An 18,625-nucleotide genomic window follows, 5' to 3' on the forward strand; every position below is an offset into this window, starting at 1 on the left:
AAAAAAAACCTGTTAAAACTTCTTTATGAGAGTCATTTCAGTGATCGCTAGACATAGTCGTATGGCTAGAGAGTGACAGTGTGCTTTGCTGAAGTTCTCAGCTCAGTATTCTCCACAAATGACACAATAACTCCCATAATTAAACACAGAACTAAAAAGGCAAATTTGGGCATGACAATATAAATACAGATTGTGTCCTTGACAACTGCTGCCTGACATTTGAACAAAAAAAAAAAGAAAGAAAATGGCGCTTTGATACCCATACTGCTTGTGGCTCAAACTGTGGCTCAGCTACCTTTGTGTACTTACAATTTCCACTTTCGTCCTTGTGGAAATATAAGGTAAACACTGACTTAATCCATAAATAAACATTGTTTCAGCAGCCACAAAAGACTGGAATCGTGTTTTTTTGCTAAAACGTCGCTCAGTGTCGCTGAGTTTTATCCAAGCCAGAAGTACTGTCAGTGTTCTGTGGATTAGCAGTTCAAATCTCTTTAGTAGCTACATTTTTTTCTGCACTTCAAAAACGATGGCAGATGTTTTTGGAGACATATTTCCAAACCTGACAGCTTTACTCAGAGAGAGAGAGAAAGAGAGGGGGGGGGGTTAAGAGAGAGAGAGAGAGAGAGAGAGAGAGAGCGTGGGTGGCTGGGTGTTACACACAGAAAATAAACATTTTACACAAAATAACATGTCTTGAAATGTCTCACACAAGATACATTTTCGTTTATCTTTGATCATTTCACTGTTAACGCTGTATAGGCGTTGCTTCTGGTGGCAGTGTGCATGCATGTTGTTCACTAGTCAAATGTTTACGGAAGTGAGGATTCAAAATGAGGAAATATCCAATACTAAAAGATTAATACATTTATGAAAGCAACATATCGTCTAGATGTAAATAATATATGCTATTTAAATAACGACAGCGAAATGTTAAAAAAAAAAAAAAAAAAAAAAAAAACCTGACAGCTAGGTTATTACTGCCGTGTCCTTGTGTGAGGGGCATGTTCAGGATCCAAACCTGGGCCAAGTGTGTTTGGACAACATGTCACGTAGTGATTCAGTTTCATTAGGGATCTTTCTATATTTGTTTCAGGAGACAAACTTTTTTTCACGTAAGAGCATGTGAACTTGGCAACGACACAGAGTTTAGCATTAGCAACCGACTGCGGCCTTAATCGGCCTTTCTCAGCCTTGTGTCGTCTCTTGATGTTGGAGGAGTCGTAATCTTTGCTCTAACAGAAAAAAATGAATGAAGACTAGAAACAGTGTGATTGATTCCAGAGTTTTGGTTGGCTTGATCAGTGCGGCCCACGGTCCCAGACGGTCTGGGACCATTATGTTGCATAGTGATCAAAGCTACCTAGATACTCCAGCGCTGCTCTGTAACAAAACTGATACTGCTCCTGTAAAGCAAATATACACACACACACACACACACACACAAGATAGTTTACACTCATTATGCTTCTTTGTGTGAGCTTGTGTGTGTATGTAAACGTGTGTAAACAAGTGTGGTGTGTGAGCATACGTATGTGTGTATAATGGTTACGTGTGTGTGTGTGTGGGTGTGTGTGAGCATACATATTTGTGTATGTGTGCATGTGTGTGTGTGTGTGTGTGTGTGTGTGTGTGTGAGTACTCACTCACCTCTGTCTGCACCATGGCTGGTCTTTGTGTGCGTAGCATTTTGACTGTTTGAAAGATGTCTACTACACCTTCATAACGCATCCTCTCCAGGACAATACTGAGAGTAATAAACACTCCGGTCCGGCCAACACCAGCACTACAGCATGCGCACGCACACACACACACACACACACACACACACACACACACACACACACACACACACAGACACAGAGGCAAACATAAGCATAAATTAGAAAACGCATTAAAAATTCATAGCCATCAGACAAAATAAAGCATCCTTCATCCTGTGTTATTGTGCATTTGGGGCAGAGCCTAACCTGCAATGGACTGTTATTGGTCCATCCTGTCCAAATTGCTCTTTTGTTTTGTGCACTTGACCGATAAAGTCGATGAAACCTTCACCAGATTTTGGAACTCCTTGCTCCGGCCAATCAGTGAACTGGAATTGTCGGACCGTGCGAGACTGCCCATCCTGTGGAAACATTCAAAGACATTCAGCTAGTGTTTGCATATGGAACACGACTTAAGAGGTCTATGCCTTGTCAATTCCTTGTGTAGCCGTGTGTGTGTGTGTGTGTGTGTGTGTTTGTGCGTGTGTGTGTGTTTGGGTCCTTACCCTAGCGTCCGTCACTTTAAACTCTCGAAGTATGTATTGAGGCATGTTGTATTCTGCCATTGGATCCACCACAAAATACTGATACCGTGCTGACCGCTCCAGGGGCCAGTACTGATGACATTTCTCCTGCAGCAACACACAGTACAAGCATACCATCAAGTGGGATAGAGTGTGTGTGTGTGTGTGTGTGTGTGTGTGTGTGTGTGTGTGTGTACTGACCCTGCCCATCTCTCTAAGTTTGGTGAGCATAACTACGATGGTTGAGTTGTGCTCCCATAACATCCTCCAATAATCTTCCGCAGTCTCTGTTAATGGCCCCTGAGTCGCAATGTAAGCCCTCTGCTGTCTGCACACAGAAACAGAGAAAGAGAGAGAGCGAGAGAGAGAGAGAGAGAGAGAGAATGAGAGAGAGACAGAGAGAGAGAGAGGGATCAAATGAAATATTGAACCTCATAAAGAAATCAGACTATTATTATCATTATTATTTTGAGGTGGTATTGTGCATTTGTTGTGCATTGTTCTTTTACTCTGCTGGTGACATGCATCTTTTTAAATGATCCCTCCATTTCAGATACAGCCCAATACAAAACACATTGCTGTAATAATCTGTTTTTCAGATTGTTTTTCCTGTTTTGTTTCTCCCCCAAGTTGAAAAGCGATAACCTATGGCTGAAAAGGCTTTACCTATAACCGTCTATGAAGCTGGCATTGATGTAGTCGGAGCCCTCCACTCCTCTGATTGGCTGTAGGCGGACGCGTGTTGTCTCGTATGGCATGATGTTGACTAGGCGATTTTTAAATTTGTTACAGGGCAGGTTGGCACTGACAAAGCGTGACGTGTGTGCTTTGGCGTTGGCCAGACGCTACAGATAAAGAGAGAGAGAGACAAAGAGGAAGAGAAACGGCAATTTAATTCCAGTCACAGCCCTGGAAATGCTCTCTGCCCATCTTTTGTCATCTTTTAATCTATTTAATGTTGTTTTTCAGTTTGTTGGAATACACTTTAATTCAGTCAATTACTACATGGGAAAATCTGGAAACAGTGGTACTTCAAAGATGACTGTTGACAGGCACTGACTGCTGTAATTCAGCGGCTTGTGGTTTGTGGGTTGAATTTAATGAGAACGGATTTCTTTGTATTAAATTGTATTGTGGTAAAAAGGACAGAGATTAATGATCTCTTATAAAAAAATTTAAAAAAAAGAAAAGGCATAAGTGGAAGGGAATAAGCATGATACATTTTCCTTTGCTAATGTGCCTGAAAGCTCTGTTCTGATGTTCAAAGAGGATGTGCACTGACCCACTTATTCTGGGAAAACGTAATCAGAGCATCTGTCATTCTGACCCCTGCACTCAGTACTGCTTTACAGCAAAGAAAGAGAGAGCGTGAGTGGCAGCAGTTAAGCACTGACACACTCACAGAACCAACTGTCAGCAGAGAAGGCTTATCTTACACACACACACACGCGCGCGCGCTCAATCATTTACAAAGCACAGTCAAAGCCCTGGTTCTAGGTCTAAACCAAGCAGAAATTAAGTCAAGACAAGCAGGGGCGCTGACGTTCCGGAATCTTAAAGACTCAGAACTCACTTTAAACTCCTGTTCCATTCCACTGATGTTCTCTGGAGGTTCTGTCTGGCTGAGCCTCTGGATGTAGGAGAACAGGTTCCTGGCCGGAACCTCCGTGTTGCCGCAGGTAACAGCTTCGAGGATTGCGTCATAAATGAATATGTACTGCTCCTCTGTCTGAACCATGTAGTTACGCTGTGCACGCATTAAAGTCACGTGACCGTAAATGTCCACAGTCTTCTCCTGCTTCACCCGCTCCACCATGGCATCGATCACGATAAAGCAGCCAGTACGGCCAACGCCAGCACTGAGAACAAAACCACATTCATAAGTACAATCAGAAACACAGAGAGAGAGAGAGAGAGAGAGAGAGAGAGAAAGAGAGAGAGAGAGAGAGAGAGAGAGAGAGAGAGAGAGAGAGAGAGAGAGAGAGAGAGAAACAGACAGACAATTAGACAGACAGGGTCAAACCCACACTTTTTCTCAGTCAGACACTTCTTATGGACTTTTTAAAGTGTAGATTACTTCATCATTTATAGCCAAAGCATCCAGCTTTTGTTTTTTTGTTTTTTTTTCTTTACGTGGGGAACTACCTCCACCACTACCTGTGGTTATTCAAAGTTAAATTGAGCAGGATTTGGGGGGCCTGTATGACTGAATGTGGTTTAGACCATTTTTAAAACTTAGATAAAAATATCCCATTTGTGTATTCTTTCACTCAGAGCGCAGACTGAATTTAGATACGAGATGTTTAAATAAACGTGTTACTAAAGCACAACTGTTCATTGATTTAATTCACTTCCTGATCCCCTCTTATGTGAAACAACTTTCTTTTAAACACTAATTGAATACATTTGATTAGGAGGCTGTTTACATCACTTTGATTTTGATATGTGTCCATGGTAACTGGTAATGGCTTTGTGAGTTGTCATGGCGACATGCGGATCGTTACTATGACACAGTACCTGCAGTGGACCACGATGGGTCCAGCGTCGGGAGGGTTGCAGGCTTTGACCCGTCGTAGAAAGGCCAGGAAAGGAGTGGGGTGTTCTGGCACGCCGTGGTCTGGCCAGGCAGTAAACTGGAACTGACGGACCTCTCGCTTTTCACTGGAGCCGTTCTTATAACACACAAAAAGAACCGAATACGATTCGCACACTCACATAAGAGCACAGTTTCACAGGCGCGTGTCAGGTGATTATTAACAGTAGGAATCTGACAAGTTTTCTCTGTACAGGCACGAGATTTACTGAGTGAGTCCGTGGCCCTCATAAAGAGTACAGGTCGTGCGCAGAATAAGGTAAGAACACTTTCGAGTAAAACGTCAAATACTGACATTTTCTTCCAAACATGAGGTGAGGGTAGGAGGCATGTACCTTATAGAGGGCGAACGTCCTGACACAGTAAGTGGCCAGCTCCACCGTGTCCAGAAGGGAAACCTGAATCTGACCGTACATCTCTGTCCCTCTGCTCGGCCAGTACTGGTCACACTTATTCTGTGAAGAAAATTTAATCATCAAACACCTATGTCAAACACTCTGGATCATCCACAAGATTTATAGTCTCTTTCATGTTTTCGTAGTGTAATTTCATCACAAAGAGGCTTTCAATTATCATGCACCTCATTAGAAGTAGAACCTCGATCAAGACTCATTCGTGTATATGGTCTAGTATCTACAAACGTTGGACAGCTCTAGCATGCAGTGCTCATACAGTGGTAAGTTGGTAGAGCTGTCAGTTACAATCCTGGTAGTGTTTATGGTTTTCCACAAGAAAAGAGACAAGTCAAGTGAGGAATTTACATAGAACAGTGAAAAAGTGTGTGAGGGACAGAGAGAAACATAGAGACAGAGAGAGAGAGAGAGAGAGAGAGAGAGAGAGAGAGAGAGAGAGAGAGAGAGAGAGAGAGAAAATGTGACAGAGTGAACACGTGCTAAGTGAAAGAAAGAGATTTGATTGGGTGCTTATGAGACGTCTTGCCTTGGAGAAGAAATAGGAGGGCATCTAGGGGGTAACAGACAAAAAGCATTTACCTCACATAAAGGTATTCATCATAATTAGAGCACAACTTAAAGTTAGATATAAGTGTTAGTGTCATAATGTATTAGAGATTTACATGCATTATGATGTCATAGTCAACCCACACATTTTCCTCTTAATATTTAATTATGCTTCTCAGAAGTGTTAATTGCCACTACAAATCACACTGGGCTTCTGTGTGACAAACCGACACATTTGTGACATTAAACAGTTAAATTTAAAACGAATTAAAATTAAAAATCCATGAAAAATGCAGTGCTAAATAAGCTAGACTAACCACAGCACTGTACTTCACATGTGATGTGGCAGTAAAGCTGAAAAAATGTGATTCATCATTTATAGGCTGTGCTATAAATTATTAATACTTCTCATCATTTATATTTGATTTCTGTGTAACTCCTGATCATCATGCTCTCTCACTAAATAAAGCTCTGAATTCACCTGAGAAATTTAAAGGCATGTGCACTCAGAAATAATTCACTGAGTCACATACATGTTGTGCGTGTACATATGTGCATGCATGTGTGCGTGTGTGTGTGTGCGCGCGTTTGCGTGCTCACCCGTGACTTCTCCTCCAGTTTCGTCATCATAATGATGTTAGCTGTGTGCTGTTCCCAGATCATCCTCCAGAAGTCGTTAAAGGTCTCCGGTAGAGGACCCTGAGTGGCTATGTAGGCACTCTGTCTGCGGAAACCATCTATGAAGTTGGCATTGATGTAGTCGCTGCCTGGAACACCTGAGCATGAGTGAACATAAGATGTGTGAGTGTGTGGGTGTGGGCGTGGGCGTGTGTGAATGCTAACATACAAAAACAGGCAGTCGCACACGTGAACACACACTCACGTACACTCAGAGAAAGAGAGAGAGAGAGAGAGAGAGAGAGAGAGAGAGAAGTTAACAGAAAAGCACAAAAACATAGGCTGTTATACACATGAATGCACACCTACGCAAACAAACATGCATAAAGCACAAGAACATACCGTCAATGTTGGAGAGCAGCACTCTTGAATGGTCATAAGCGATCACATTTGCATATCGATTCTTTGGTTTATTCACCTCCAGGTTTGATTGTTCCCATGTAAACTGCTGACCAGGGTCAACAGACTAAAAACAAAGACACACAATATGCTCATTATGTTTCTGTGTGTGTGTGTGTGTGAATGAGTATGCCTGTTTATGTGCAAGAGAGAGCTACGTCAAGGATACAAAGGTCTACCCACCTCATACTCCTGGGAAAATCTGAGATTTTCATTGGCTTTCAGCCGCTCTATGTGACTGGCCAGCTCTGAGATGCTGATAGGTGGATGACTAGCCATACCTGCCAATATGAAAACCAGAAAATTAAATTATTCAGGGGACATAAACTAATAAAATCCAAGCCGGGGAATGTATGTGTGTGCTGAGCAGGCACATTTAAATAATGGGTAAGAAGACAGACTCCATTAGCAAGTGGAACATTCCAGAGAGCTGATCAGACGCACTAAAAAGAATCATTAGTCAAAATGCGTTCAAACGCTTAATGCACACTCAAGTGGAAATTAGTCATTTAACAAAAAAACAAAGGAAGATTCTGGCTAAAATAAAACGAAGTTAATAAATAAATAAATAAATAAATATACACACGCAAAAATAAAAAAAGGCTTAATGACGGAGCATTTTTCACATCATGGGCACAGAGAAACACATTTCTCATGTGAAGGTGAGTCTCAGTGGTTGAGTATTAGGGTTGTGGAGACCAGAGCAGTATGTTTCACGGGCGCTGTATCAGTACTGAGGTGACCTGAATGAGTTAAAGAAGAGCTACATGGCTCTCCACAGACACGCAGAGAGAAGAGGATCACTAACTTGATAAACGTCGATAGCCAGAGGCACGTGGACCTGTCATACCGGAGAGATTACATATGTTCAGTGTGTCTCTGTGTGTGTGGGTGGAAATGTGCAATTATGTATGCGTGTGTGTGTGCGTGAGTGTGTGTGTAAGTGTGCATGCGTGTGTGTGTGTGTGTATGTGTGTTTGTGTGTGTGTGTATGTTTGTGTGTGTGTGTGTGTTTGTGTTTGTGTGTGTGTGTGTGTATGTTTGTGTGTGTGTGTGTGTGCGTGTGTGTGTGTGTATTACCAGGCGTTGGGAAGTTGATTCTGCGCAGTTCTACAGGGTCAGTGGGATGCTGGGAGCTCATGGCTTTACCGCTGCTGGGAAAACTGCACTTCCTGCCCTCCAGCTCTGCCCGCTTCCTGTAACATGAAAGAGAATAGAGAGAGAGAGAGAGAGAGGGAGAGAGAGAGAGAGAGACAGAGAGAGAGAGAGAGAAAGAGAGAGAGAGAGAGATGGGTTAAATTTGGAATAGGAATGAGGAAAATCTGCCTGGGTTACATTTAACACAAACCATTTAAAATGTCGACAAATACTACATATATGTAAACAATAAGAAAAAAAAATATATATGTATGTAGATAGATAGATAGATAGATAGATAGATAGATAGATAGATAGATAGATAGATAGATAGAGATATAAAGAAATCTGCGTGTGAAAAATAACTGACCTGTTTGGTTTGCTGATTGATCCCAAAAAGAAGAAAGAAAAGAACAGAGACATTGAAAAGACATTTAGACATTTCATTATTGGCAAAGACACGTAAGATCTTTTTTTCATGCATCATTTTTCTTGCCCTTCCGTCCAAACCTTTCTTCTCTGTCAGTCTCTCCTTTTCTCTCCTAACTCCACATCATTTGACAACATCCTTACCTCTGCTTTCTCCTTATCACTCGACCATTCAATCTTTCTCTATTGCCCCATCCCTTTCTGTCTCTCTCTCTCTCTCTCTCTCTCTCTCTATCTATCTATCTCTCTCTGTCCTACTCTGAGCTCTTCTCCCTTACCTCTTATACATCAGGATAAGGATGACAATACTGATGATGAAGATGACAGCCAGGACCGGCCCCACGACCCACAGAAGCCCCTCCTCCTCATCTACGATTGGCTGCGGCTCTACGTCTGAGAACACCACCGTGTCAGAGAATGGGCTGGTGGAGTACACCGTCTACGAGAGAAACACAACGCAACTTACAACCAGCTCACATGGAGAGAGAGAGAAAGAGAGAGAGAGGGAGAGAGAGAGAGAGAGAGAGAGAGAGAAGAGAGAGAGAGAAAGAGAGGGAGAGAGAGAGAGAGAGAGAGAGAGAAAGAGAGGGAGAGAGAGTCACACTCACATTCTCTGACAGTTCCAGGATGGCTAAGACGAAACAGATGTACTCTTGCCCATTGATGAACTGTCGGTTTGTGAACGCTCCATACACGCGTCCATCCCCTAGTGTGAATTCTGATGGAAGATTCTGGAAGTGGGCACTTACGTAGGCCTTAGGCTCTACCTGCCTCCGCACACGAACAGCTCGACCAGTTCCGTTTATCTCCCTGAGCAGCTAGAAAAATGAACATAAAACTTATTATGCCATATAAATGCACCCCTTATTTCACCTCCAGAACGAATGCAAAACAAGACAAATGAAAAAATACAAATCACTGTACTTACGTACACGTAACTGGTGCGTACAACAAAACATTTAAATGATCCCAAAGAATAACTAAATATTTCAATAGAGATTTGAAATAGGAGTGTTTTACCTCATCCAGGTTCATCTCATCTGGATCTTCCCAGGGCTTCAGGAACTTTCCACCTCTCTGTCTTTTCAGTGGCACCACCACCATGTAATAGCCTCTATAAAGGTACCAAGAGTCCAATGTTATTCTCTGAAATCGACCCATACTTCAATATAACACACCATTACTCCCCCTCTGTTGCCCAAAGCCCGAGCATAATTCCCCTATAACCAGCAACAACTCCCCAATGACTGACCGTTACTGCCCTACATTCAGACATTACTCTCCTCAATCCAATAACAATCCAGTGTTGCGTGATAACCAATCAGCCATGCGCAACCAGCAAAACATCTAATTAGTACTCGGTTATAACGATTATATATAGCCTTTCATTTTCTTTTCTTTTTTCTTTTGGTTTTTTTTTGCGTACCAAAAATTTCAAGTTAGAGGGTGGGATTCACATACATATCTGACTGATCGTTTTGACTTTTTTGATACTTTTTATCTTTTTTTCTTCTTTTTGAGACAATCAGCTCCCCTGAAGATTATGAATTCTTTATTTGGTTTATTGTGTGTGTAGTTGTGTGCGTGCGTGCGTGCGTGTGTGCGCACGAATTTGTGTTCACGTCTATGCGCATGAAAGCAAGTAGTGTGTGTGTGTGTGTCTGTATGCACGTGTGTGTAAATGTGCGAATCTGACCTGACTTTGGCGTTGCCCTGAACAGTTGGTAGTTGCAGTGTAACTGTGCCCGGCGAGCTGGCTTTGTCCAGTATGAGGGGTTTACTGGGCATGAGGTTTGGAGCCGTCATGGCCGTCACGCGGTGCTGCAGGCCTCCAGCGCTCTGAGCCTTACTGGTCAGCAGGAAGGAGTACTGCGACTGCGGCTTTAGCTTTGTAATCAGCTTCTGACCGAGCCTACCATCAACTTCCACACTCTCACTGTCACCATATATAATCTGAGACCAGAGAGAGAAAGAGCATTACACACACACGCACGCACACACACACACACACACACACAAACCTATACAAACTCTCTTGTTTTTATAGCATAGAGGAGACTTCTCGGTGACTTCCATTTTCAGTCCAATGACAGATTAATAACGTAATCCTTGCTGTACTCAAAAAGACATTTCGATACGTATTATTTTAAGAACGAGCATCTATTTTCGTTTTTTTTTTTTTTGTTCGAAAGTCCCTACTTTGCTAATGTCTCCACAAGGTCCCCATCAGTTGGAGATTTATCTCGTCAATGGAATATTTAGTCAAAAGAACCTAAACTACATACACACACACACACACACACACACACTCACACACACACTCACACACACACACACACACACACTCACACGCACACACACACACACACACTCACACGCACACGCACACACACTCACTCACACGCACACGCACATGCACACACACACACACACACACACACACTCACACACACTCACACACACACACACACACACACACAAAGATGACTGTAGCTCTTACAGCGAATGGTTGGGATTTGGTGTCTTTTGGCTCCCAGGTTAGCAGAACCGAGCTCTTCATGGCAGCTTTCACACGGAAGTTCACTGCAAAAACTGTTTAAAAAAAAAAAAAAAAGAAAAAGCACCATGATCGGCACGTGACCGGCCCACACAGAAATGAACACTGTCTGACTGAACCCCATCCTGCACAGCCAGAGTTTACTAACACAACTCTCCAAACGCCCTCGGCACCTTATCAACAAGGCCCGTAACTCCACAAAGCTCTATCGCTAATGGATTTAACCCTTTCCAGCAGAGAGCGACACCAACTCTCAAAAGAACAAACACTTACCTGAACAGTCGCTCTCGGCTCTACCCAACTGGTAGACTTGCGCCCAGCTTAGCGTTCTTACCTTGTAATGCACCCTCTCTGGCTTTTAGCGCACCACAGACAGAGATACAGACACACGTGCATAGTCAGACAGACAGGTAGAGAGACAGGCAGACAAATGGACTGGCAGACACACTGCGGACTAGACAATGGGCCAGACAGACAGGCTGTTATGCAGGTCTTATTTATTTTCCCCACCCTTTCCTCACTGTTACGGAAAAGGTTGGTGTGTAAGGGCGTGAGGAGTTGTCCTTCTGTTTGTCGGGGAAGGTTGTAAATGTGGGCCTGAGGGTTGTCGGACTCCTGTATGATGCTGGGGAGGGTTTGATGTATGTTGGCTGGGTTGCGGTGCACCGTGGGGTCGTACCTTCCTCCACTGATTGCGTTCTGTACCGAACAGAGGGACTGTAGGGCCCAGGGCCTGCGGCAGTCACTGCACACACTCTCAACACATACGCCGTGTCCGCGCTCAGCTCGGTCAGAGTCGCCGTCGGCTCGGCGACCTCCGTCTCCATGGCAACGGCCGAGCCGTTAGAGGCTTCCGCTCTGCACTGCACGCGGTACGCGATTATACGGCCGTTCCTCTCCTCCTCCGGCACGCCGTCCCAGACGAGCCACACCGAGCTCGAGTTCCCGGAGACCGCGGTCAGGTTTGGGGGGAAGCCAGTTGGCGGGGCCTCCGGGGTGCGCAGCTGCGCCTCTGCGTATTCTCCGTAACCGCCCGCGGTGCGAGCGGCCAAACGGAAAACGTAAGCCTCTCCTCCCCTCAGGCCTGAGACGGTGTGGTTAGACTGAGATGGCTGCAGCTGCAGCTCAGTGAGAGGAGCAGTTGGGAGGAGGTCAGAACGCCCGTAAGCCAGCCGGTAGCCGAGGAGAGGAGAAAGGGCAGAGGGAGGGGGCTGCCAAGTTAACAGGGCGGCGCCGACAGCGGGAGAGCTGACAGTCAATCTGGGCACCCCAGGCACTGCAGAAATGTTAGAACACACACAAAATCCAAAATACCAATTCAGCAATGCGAAAGGGGAGTGTTACTGTAACACTGAAATAATGGATTACAAATACACTACTGTAACAAAGAACAAATGTAACATGCTATTACTGTAACACTAACATAATGAGTCAGACTACACTACTGTAACATTGAGGTAATGTAACATAGAATTATTGAACACTGCAGTTGCTATGGAACTGAGAGTGGAAAAAGCACTACCATAGTACCAGTACCGGGGTGATGAATTCCATATTACCACTATAATATCAAATAACAACAACTATGCAGTAATGCCATAGGTATTTATGGAATCTAGGTTCAGTGACATAAAAAACAACTGTAATTTTGCAAATTAACTATGTAACTGAGATGATGTCCTTGTAACATAAAAATGTAGCAATAAAATGTGTACATTGTAACATTACACTGTGTGTGTGTGTGTGTGTGTGTGTGTGTGTGTGTGTGTGTGTGTGTGTGTGTGTGTGTGTGTGTGTGTGTGCACGTGTATACACATACAGGCTGGTGTAGTTCTGACAACTGTAGGTTTGCTTCGAGCTCCATCACCCTTTGAGGTGAATGCAGCCACAAACACCGAATACTCAGTTCCCGGCCACAAATCAGAGATCAAAAGCTCCTAAAACACACAAATTGAGTCAAAGTTAAAAAGAATTAGTGGACAAACTGACTGACTTCAAGTGAGTTCAGAATTTGAGGATGAGTAAATCTGTCTTGAGTGTGCGGGACATTCTAGACGGAGTAGGTCTGTTTTGTGTCTGTTGGAGTTTCAGTGCATATTTTAGAGGGTATGTATGACTGTATTCAAATGTATTCACTCACATAGACAGCTGAATCATTCTGCCCCTTAAGACATGAAGGGATCAGGGAACAGAGAGAGAGAGAAAGAGAGAGAGAGAGAGAGAGAGAGAGAGAGAGAGAGAGAGAGAGAGAGAGAGAGAGAGAGAGAGAGAGAGAGAGAGAGGTAAGCTGCAGTAAGTGTCAAAATTGCCAAAGAATGGCCACTAGCGACAGACACATGCGGAATTTCATAATATTATTCTAAACGAGAGCCACAAAACAGAGAGGACGGATAAAGTACTCTGCGGGGCCTTTAGTGCCGGCAGCTTCCATTTAAGAAAACGTCCTGGCTTTAATGGAAGCTCTAAAACTAGCAAGCTTGTTATAAAATGATGAAAGACAGGACTGTGCAACTGCACTGAGGGAAATGACACAACCTTCACTCCACAAATATTCAGCAGTAATGAATACACGAGACTGTGCGACCAGCTTAATGGGAGGGTCATCTCACCTGTGAGTCCCTTAAAAGTAGCTCTTTGATGTTGGGGGACCCCATACGCTGCCCCGAAAATCGTCTGATGTACGTCACCTGGTAACCCCGGATCTTTCCGTGCCGTCGCTCAGCAACAGGAGGCTGCCACGTCACACTAATGGTGGAGGAGTTCACCGCCACCACCTCAACGCTGAGAGGAGGGGCACTCGGAACTGTTGAATGCGTTATGGGAAAGGGGAAATAATGTCTTTTGTTCAGAAAAAACTTTTTTTTTGTCAGCATCGACGCCAAACCAGAAGGAAAAAGGACGAAGAAAGTCTACTGACTGTCCACTGAAATTTTTTCTCTAAAAATTTACTTTCAGGTCTCGAAAAATTTAAAGCTGTTAGTCACGGTCAATTGAAAGTCATCCGACTCAGTGGGAAGTGGTGGGTGGTGGTGTCATTCCGTGGTAAATATGGCACAGTTCCAAGGGGAGAAAAAGAGGTGTGGCAGGAGGTCCAGGGAGCGCAGGATTGAAGACGTCCAGGGAGAGGATGACATTGCCTTTAAGGAGGTATAGGTGGTTGCTTTAAAGGAGGGAAAGGAGTTTGTCTCAATGGAGGTAAAGGAGGTAGGATTGAGCCTGAGGGCTGGGAGTACGAGCGCGGGGAGCATTGCCATGACAACGTACCGTCTTCTTCCGTGCGGACCAGCACAGGCAGACTTTGTGCTTCAAGGCCAGCCTTTGTGTGGGCAGCCACCGTCAGGGAATAAAGAGTCCACTTCCTCAGGCCTTCCATCCGGTATCGGAAACAGTCTGGTGGGATTCGATCAATGTGCTCGGTCTTGGCGCCATCCAGCTCCACAGCAGTGTACTGGATGGAGTATCCAGTTAAGATGTCATTCTTTGCCCCCGGAGGCGGGGCAGCCCAACTTACTAACAGGCTGGTGGAGGAGGGGCTTGTGCATGTCACCTCCTGTGGAGGGGCTATGGGTACTGATTGGATAGTTGAAAAGGGAGGGGGGGGGGTATTTTTTGTGCGATTTGATTGGTCATTAGTTTGATGAGAGGTAAGTGTGAGAGTGAGTGGGTGGTGAGAGAGCGAGGAAAACAAGAAAATAAACAAAATGAAAACGAAACACAGCAGTATCGAGGAAAAACTCGACGAGCTGCACAATGTTCTAATCAACGTCAGTTAAATTAGACAAACAGCTCACTGGAACAGGCTCGTAAAAGACCACGTATATCACATGACTAACATACAGGAGCTGAGGAGATGGGACATAAACAGACACACAGTCAACATTTAACTCACCTCTGTTTCTCTCTCTCTCTGTCTCTCTCTCTCTCTCTCTCTCTCTCTCTGTCTCTGCTTTTCTGCCTCACTTTTTCTGTGCTCAAATTCTCACTTACTGTCCTCATGGAGCTATTCATTAACCAAAAGAAATTAAAGACTGCGCGGGCTGATATACTGTATTTAGCTAAGACCATAGCGGACTGTAGGAAGCGTGGTATTACAGGATCAAAGGGAGATGCTCTGCTTGTAAAATTCACTGGAGCACTTCTGGGCACACACACCATCACCACTGTATGAAGCTGCAGTTAGAACTTACCCTTATAAGCAGAGATCACAGAGCTCTAGAATAGCACACCCACCCAATCAAATTATATCCCTTTTTTTTTCCTTTAATGCAGTGCTTAATGCAGTTCTGAGGCAATTCAACAGGGGATCAGTGACAGTGAGAACGCATTTCAAGTGAGAATACAGTTCCTACACGTCCCAGGGTATTGTCTGAGTAAACAGTCATACATATGTAAGCGTGAGTGTTGGCCTTTAGAGGACATACGTGTTTCAGGAGTCTGAATGGTGGTTTCGCTGGTAAAAGCGCCCAGGCCGTGTTTACTGCGGGCAGCCAGCTGGATGATGTATGTGGAAGAGGGTTTCAGATTCTTCAGGAGATAACTGGTATTGGGCTCAAATGTGATCTTCTGCTAGAGTGAGACAGAGAGACTGAATTAAACACTGATGCTGCATGTGTGTGTGTGTGTGTGTGTGTGCGAGTGCGTGTGCGTGTGTGTGTGTGTGTGTGTGTGTGTGTGTGTGTGTGTGCGCACGCGTGTGTGCGTGTGTGTACCTCCTCTGGGTTATCTGCGAGTCTGTATATGAGCTCATATCCTGTGATACTGTCAGATCCGCTTTGAGCCGGCGGAACCCAGGAGAGCAAAACGCTCGTCTCTGACTTCACCTCCACTTTCAGTTCAGTGGGCTGAGACGGAACTGAGAGAGAGAGAGAGAGAGAAAGGGCAGGAGGGAGAGAAAAAGAACAGTATACACACATCACCAACACTGAAACAATTCACGTCGACGGCAAATCACTAATTTACAAGTGATCTTTCTGCACGTGAGCATTTCAGCGCATAAAAACTCTCCTTCGGGCTGAGCAGTTAATATTGTAGTAGTTCTGACCGGCAATGTTGGCCGGTGCCATTAATTCATTGCAAAAAGGTTCTTTTTAATTAGGTCCTTTCATTAATATTCAAGCGGCGTTTAACAGCGCTTCTCAAAACATGTGTGCTACATCCAAACACATAAATCTCTATTACGCGTGCTGTAACGAATTGCAGACGTTTGTGCTGAGTCCACGTTAAGTCCCCTGACCTGTGGCAGGGGTTCCGACAGTCTGCTGAATCACAGGCTTTCCTGAGAGAGTGCTGCTGGCGTCTGATTCATGAGCTAAGCCTGAATGGTCTGTTTTCATTTGAAATAGTAATCTTTTGTGTGTGTGGGGGGGGGGGTTGTTGTTGTTGTTGTTGTTGTCTGTTTTTGTCAACTATAACAGAGGTGAATGAGCTGTCTTTCATTGAGGAAGAACGCATGTAGAAAAGCAGGGCACATGCTGTGATTTCTTTTTTGTCTCACAGGCGAGACTTTGCTGTAGAATAGGCGCGACCACAAAATGAAACCGTCAGTAACATGAGTCAGCAGAAAAATGTGAGTGGGATGTACAGCCTCTGATAATCACAATTAATAATTGCGTTTACAATACTTATACACCCACGGCTAAACACACACAGACACGCACACGCACACATACACACACTCTAGCTCTGACACTCCGACACAAACAGACACAAACAAACACACCCTTCTTACCTCCAGTCTTGGCTATGATCTGTAGATCGTGAGAGAGGGGGCCGTCTCCCACAGCGGTAAAGGCCAGCACTCTGATGTGATAAGTCTTATCAGGTGTGAGATTCTGGATGGTCAGAAAGTTTGCACCGCGCACCATCTCTTTATGCCATTGGTTGACAGACAGCGAGGGCTCAGCCGTGTAATACACCCTGTAACCAACCACCTGCCCATTTGGCTCCTCTGGCTCCTCCCAGTGCACCATCGCCGTGGAGACGCTCAGCATACGTCCACGGACCCTCCTGGGGGCGGAGCTTGGCGCTTGCTCTGCAGTCCGAGCCTTATAAAATAAATATATATAAATAACTGTGCATCACTCGAAGGAGAAAAGTCACATATTAGACAATAAGACTGTTACAGTGCAAGATTCAATAGCACATAACATTAAAGTTGCAGTTTTAATACGTTCTATCACACCATATCACGTAATGACATAGATCTGACAGCCACCTGTGACACTGTAAATCATTTACTGACAATGGCCGGACGGGAGAAGAGAGACCACACCTCCACTGTTTGGCTGGGGGGTCCTCGGCCAATGGAGTTCACCGCCATGACCCTGAAGTGGTAGTGCGAATATGGGCTGAGCCCACCCACACTGTAACGAGTGGTCGCCACGCCGTCAATCTCTTTGAAGGGATCCCGGGAGGAGGCAGGCCGATACTGGATGACATAGTAGGACACGGGCAAAGGATTCCCACTGTCCCACATCAGCGTTATACTGGTGGCTGAACGCTCCATGATCACTGGAGCTCCAGGAGGGTGGGGCAGGGCTACAGAGAGAGGGAGAGAGAGAGAAAGAGAGAAAGAGAGAGAGAGAGAGAGAGAGAGAGAGAGAGGGAGAGAGAGATCTAATAACTGCTTTAAAAAGGAAAAAGTGTCCTTATTTTCCTTCAATAAATAGAGTGTGTTACTCTAAACATTACTTTGATAATTACCACGGTTACTTTGTTCTTATTACTGCCCTGGAGCATTTGAATGCTTTGGCAAGACTGACACTGACAGATATTTTAATACATTTGAATTGAACTGTACTGGTCATATGCAGTAACCTCTAACACTAAGGTTTGTCTCACAGAAAATGACCTTTGACACATATGGCTCACTGACTCTGACCTTTGGCCATGAGCTTCAGGATCGTCTCACCTTTGACTGTGATCTGGGCCACCGTTTCTATGACTCCTAAGGTAGACATGGCAACGCAGGTGTAGTTGGCAGACTGGCGGACGTCCGTGAGTTCTAGAACGTTCTTCCCGATAGGCATGTCATCCTCGGGGGTCAAATCTTCGGCTCCCAGCATCCACTTCACGTACGGCATGGGCACGCCCACCGCCTGGCACGTTATGTTCACGCTCCCGCCCGGCATGATGTCATAGTCCATGGGAGGAACCGAGAAACGAGGAGGAATACGTCGCACTGACTCAAACAGAGAGAGAGAGAGAGAGAGAGAGAGAGAAATTAGATTACCTGCTATTACTCATGACTAGGAAACGCATCATCATTTTTTACGCAGATAGAGTGAGATAATCAACTACGATACAAGTTTGAATAATATCGTGTCATGTTTTATTGTATTACTTTTATTTATAATGATGTATAATATAATACCTCATTTTGCAATATTAATGTTGCAGCATTATTAATTACCTAACGATATACATATTTAGTAGTACAGACAGAGTAGAAAGAGAGAGAGAGAGAGAGAGAGAGAGAGAGAGAGAGAGAGAGAGAACGTACCATCCCTCAGCTCTGGAGAGTCGAGGAGAAGCAAGAGGAGAATGCAGAGAGACAAGAAGAGAAAGATAAGGAGAGTATGAACAAA

General features: G+C 44.5%; 1 protein-coding gene across 1 annotated transcript in view; it reads right to left on the reverse strand.

The window, feature by feature from the left end:
• Positions 1–1,337: 1,337 nt before the first annotated feature.
• Positions 1,338–18,625, reverse strand: part of ptprdb (protein tyrosine phosphatase receptor type Db) — a 23,799-nt gene continuing 6,511 nt past the window's right edge. The window contains exons 8-36 of the mRNA XM_030787668.1: positions 18,541–18,552; positions 17,950–18,219; positions 17,311–17,576; positions 16,768–17,083; positions 15,749–15,891; positions 15,461–15,605; positions 14,304–14,609; positions 13,649–13,842; positions 13,180–13,203; positions 12,859–12,976; positions 11,719–12,315; positions 10,983–11,074; positions 10,179–10,435; positions 9,503–9,596; positions 9,091–9,300; positions 8,761–8,921; positions 7,997–8,112; positions 7,100–7,197; positions 6,860–6,983; positions 6,440–6,615; positions 5,216–5,335; positions 4,805–4,959; positions 3,861–4,146; positions 2,954–3,132; positions 2,489–2,615; positions 2,270–2,395; positions 1,971–2,125; positions 1,651–1,786; positions 1,338–1,406 (exon numbers count right to left, since the gene is read on the reverse strand). Coding sequence (XP_030643528.1) covers positions 1,338–1,406; positions 1,651–1,786; positions 1,971–2,125; positions 2,270–2,395; positions 2,489–2,615; positions 2,954–3,132; positions 3,861–4,146; positions 4,805–4,959; positions 5,216–5,335; positions 6,440–6,615; positions 6,860–6,983; positions 7,100–7,197; positions 7,997–8,112; positions 8,761–8,921; positions 9,091–9,300; positions 9,503–9,596; positions 10,179–10,435; positions 10,983–11,074; positions 11,719–12,315; positions 12,859–12,976; positions 13,180–13,203; positions 13,649–13,842; positions 14,304–14,609; positions 15,461–15,605; positions 15,749–15,891; positions 16,768–17,083; positions 17,311–17,576; positions 17,950–18,219; positions 18,541–18,552 — 5,072 coding nt within the window. The remainder of the gene's footprint in view (positions 1,407–1,650; positions 1,787–1,970; positions 2,126–2,269; positions 2,396–2,488; positions 2,616–2,953; positions 3,133–3,860; positions 4,147–4,804; positions 4,960–5,215; positions 5,336–6,439; positions 6,616–6,859; positions 6,984–7,099; positions 7,198–7,996; positions 8,113–8,760; positions 8,922–9,090; positions 9,301–9,502; positions 9,597–10,178; positions 10,436–10,982; positions 11,075–11,718; positions 12,316–12,858; positions 12,977–13,179; positions 13,204–13,648; positions 13,843–14,303; positions 14,610–15,460; positions 15,606–15,748; positions 15,892–16,767; positions 17,084–17,310; positions 17,577–17,949; positions 18,220–18,540; positions 18,553–18,625) is intronic.

Source organism: Chanos chanos, chromosome 11, assembly GCF_902362185.1.
Source record: "Chanos chanos chromosome 11, fChaCha1.1, whole genome shotgun sequence".
In the NCBI taxonomy this organism is placed as follows: Eukaryota; Metazoa; Chordata; class Actinopteri; order Gonorynchiformes; family Chanidae; genus Chanos; species Chanos chanos.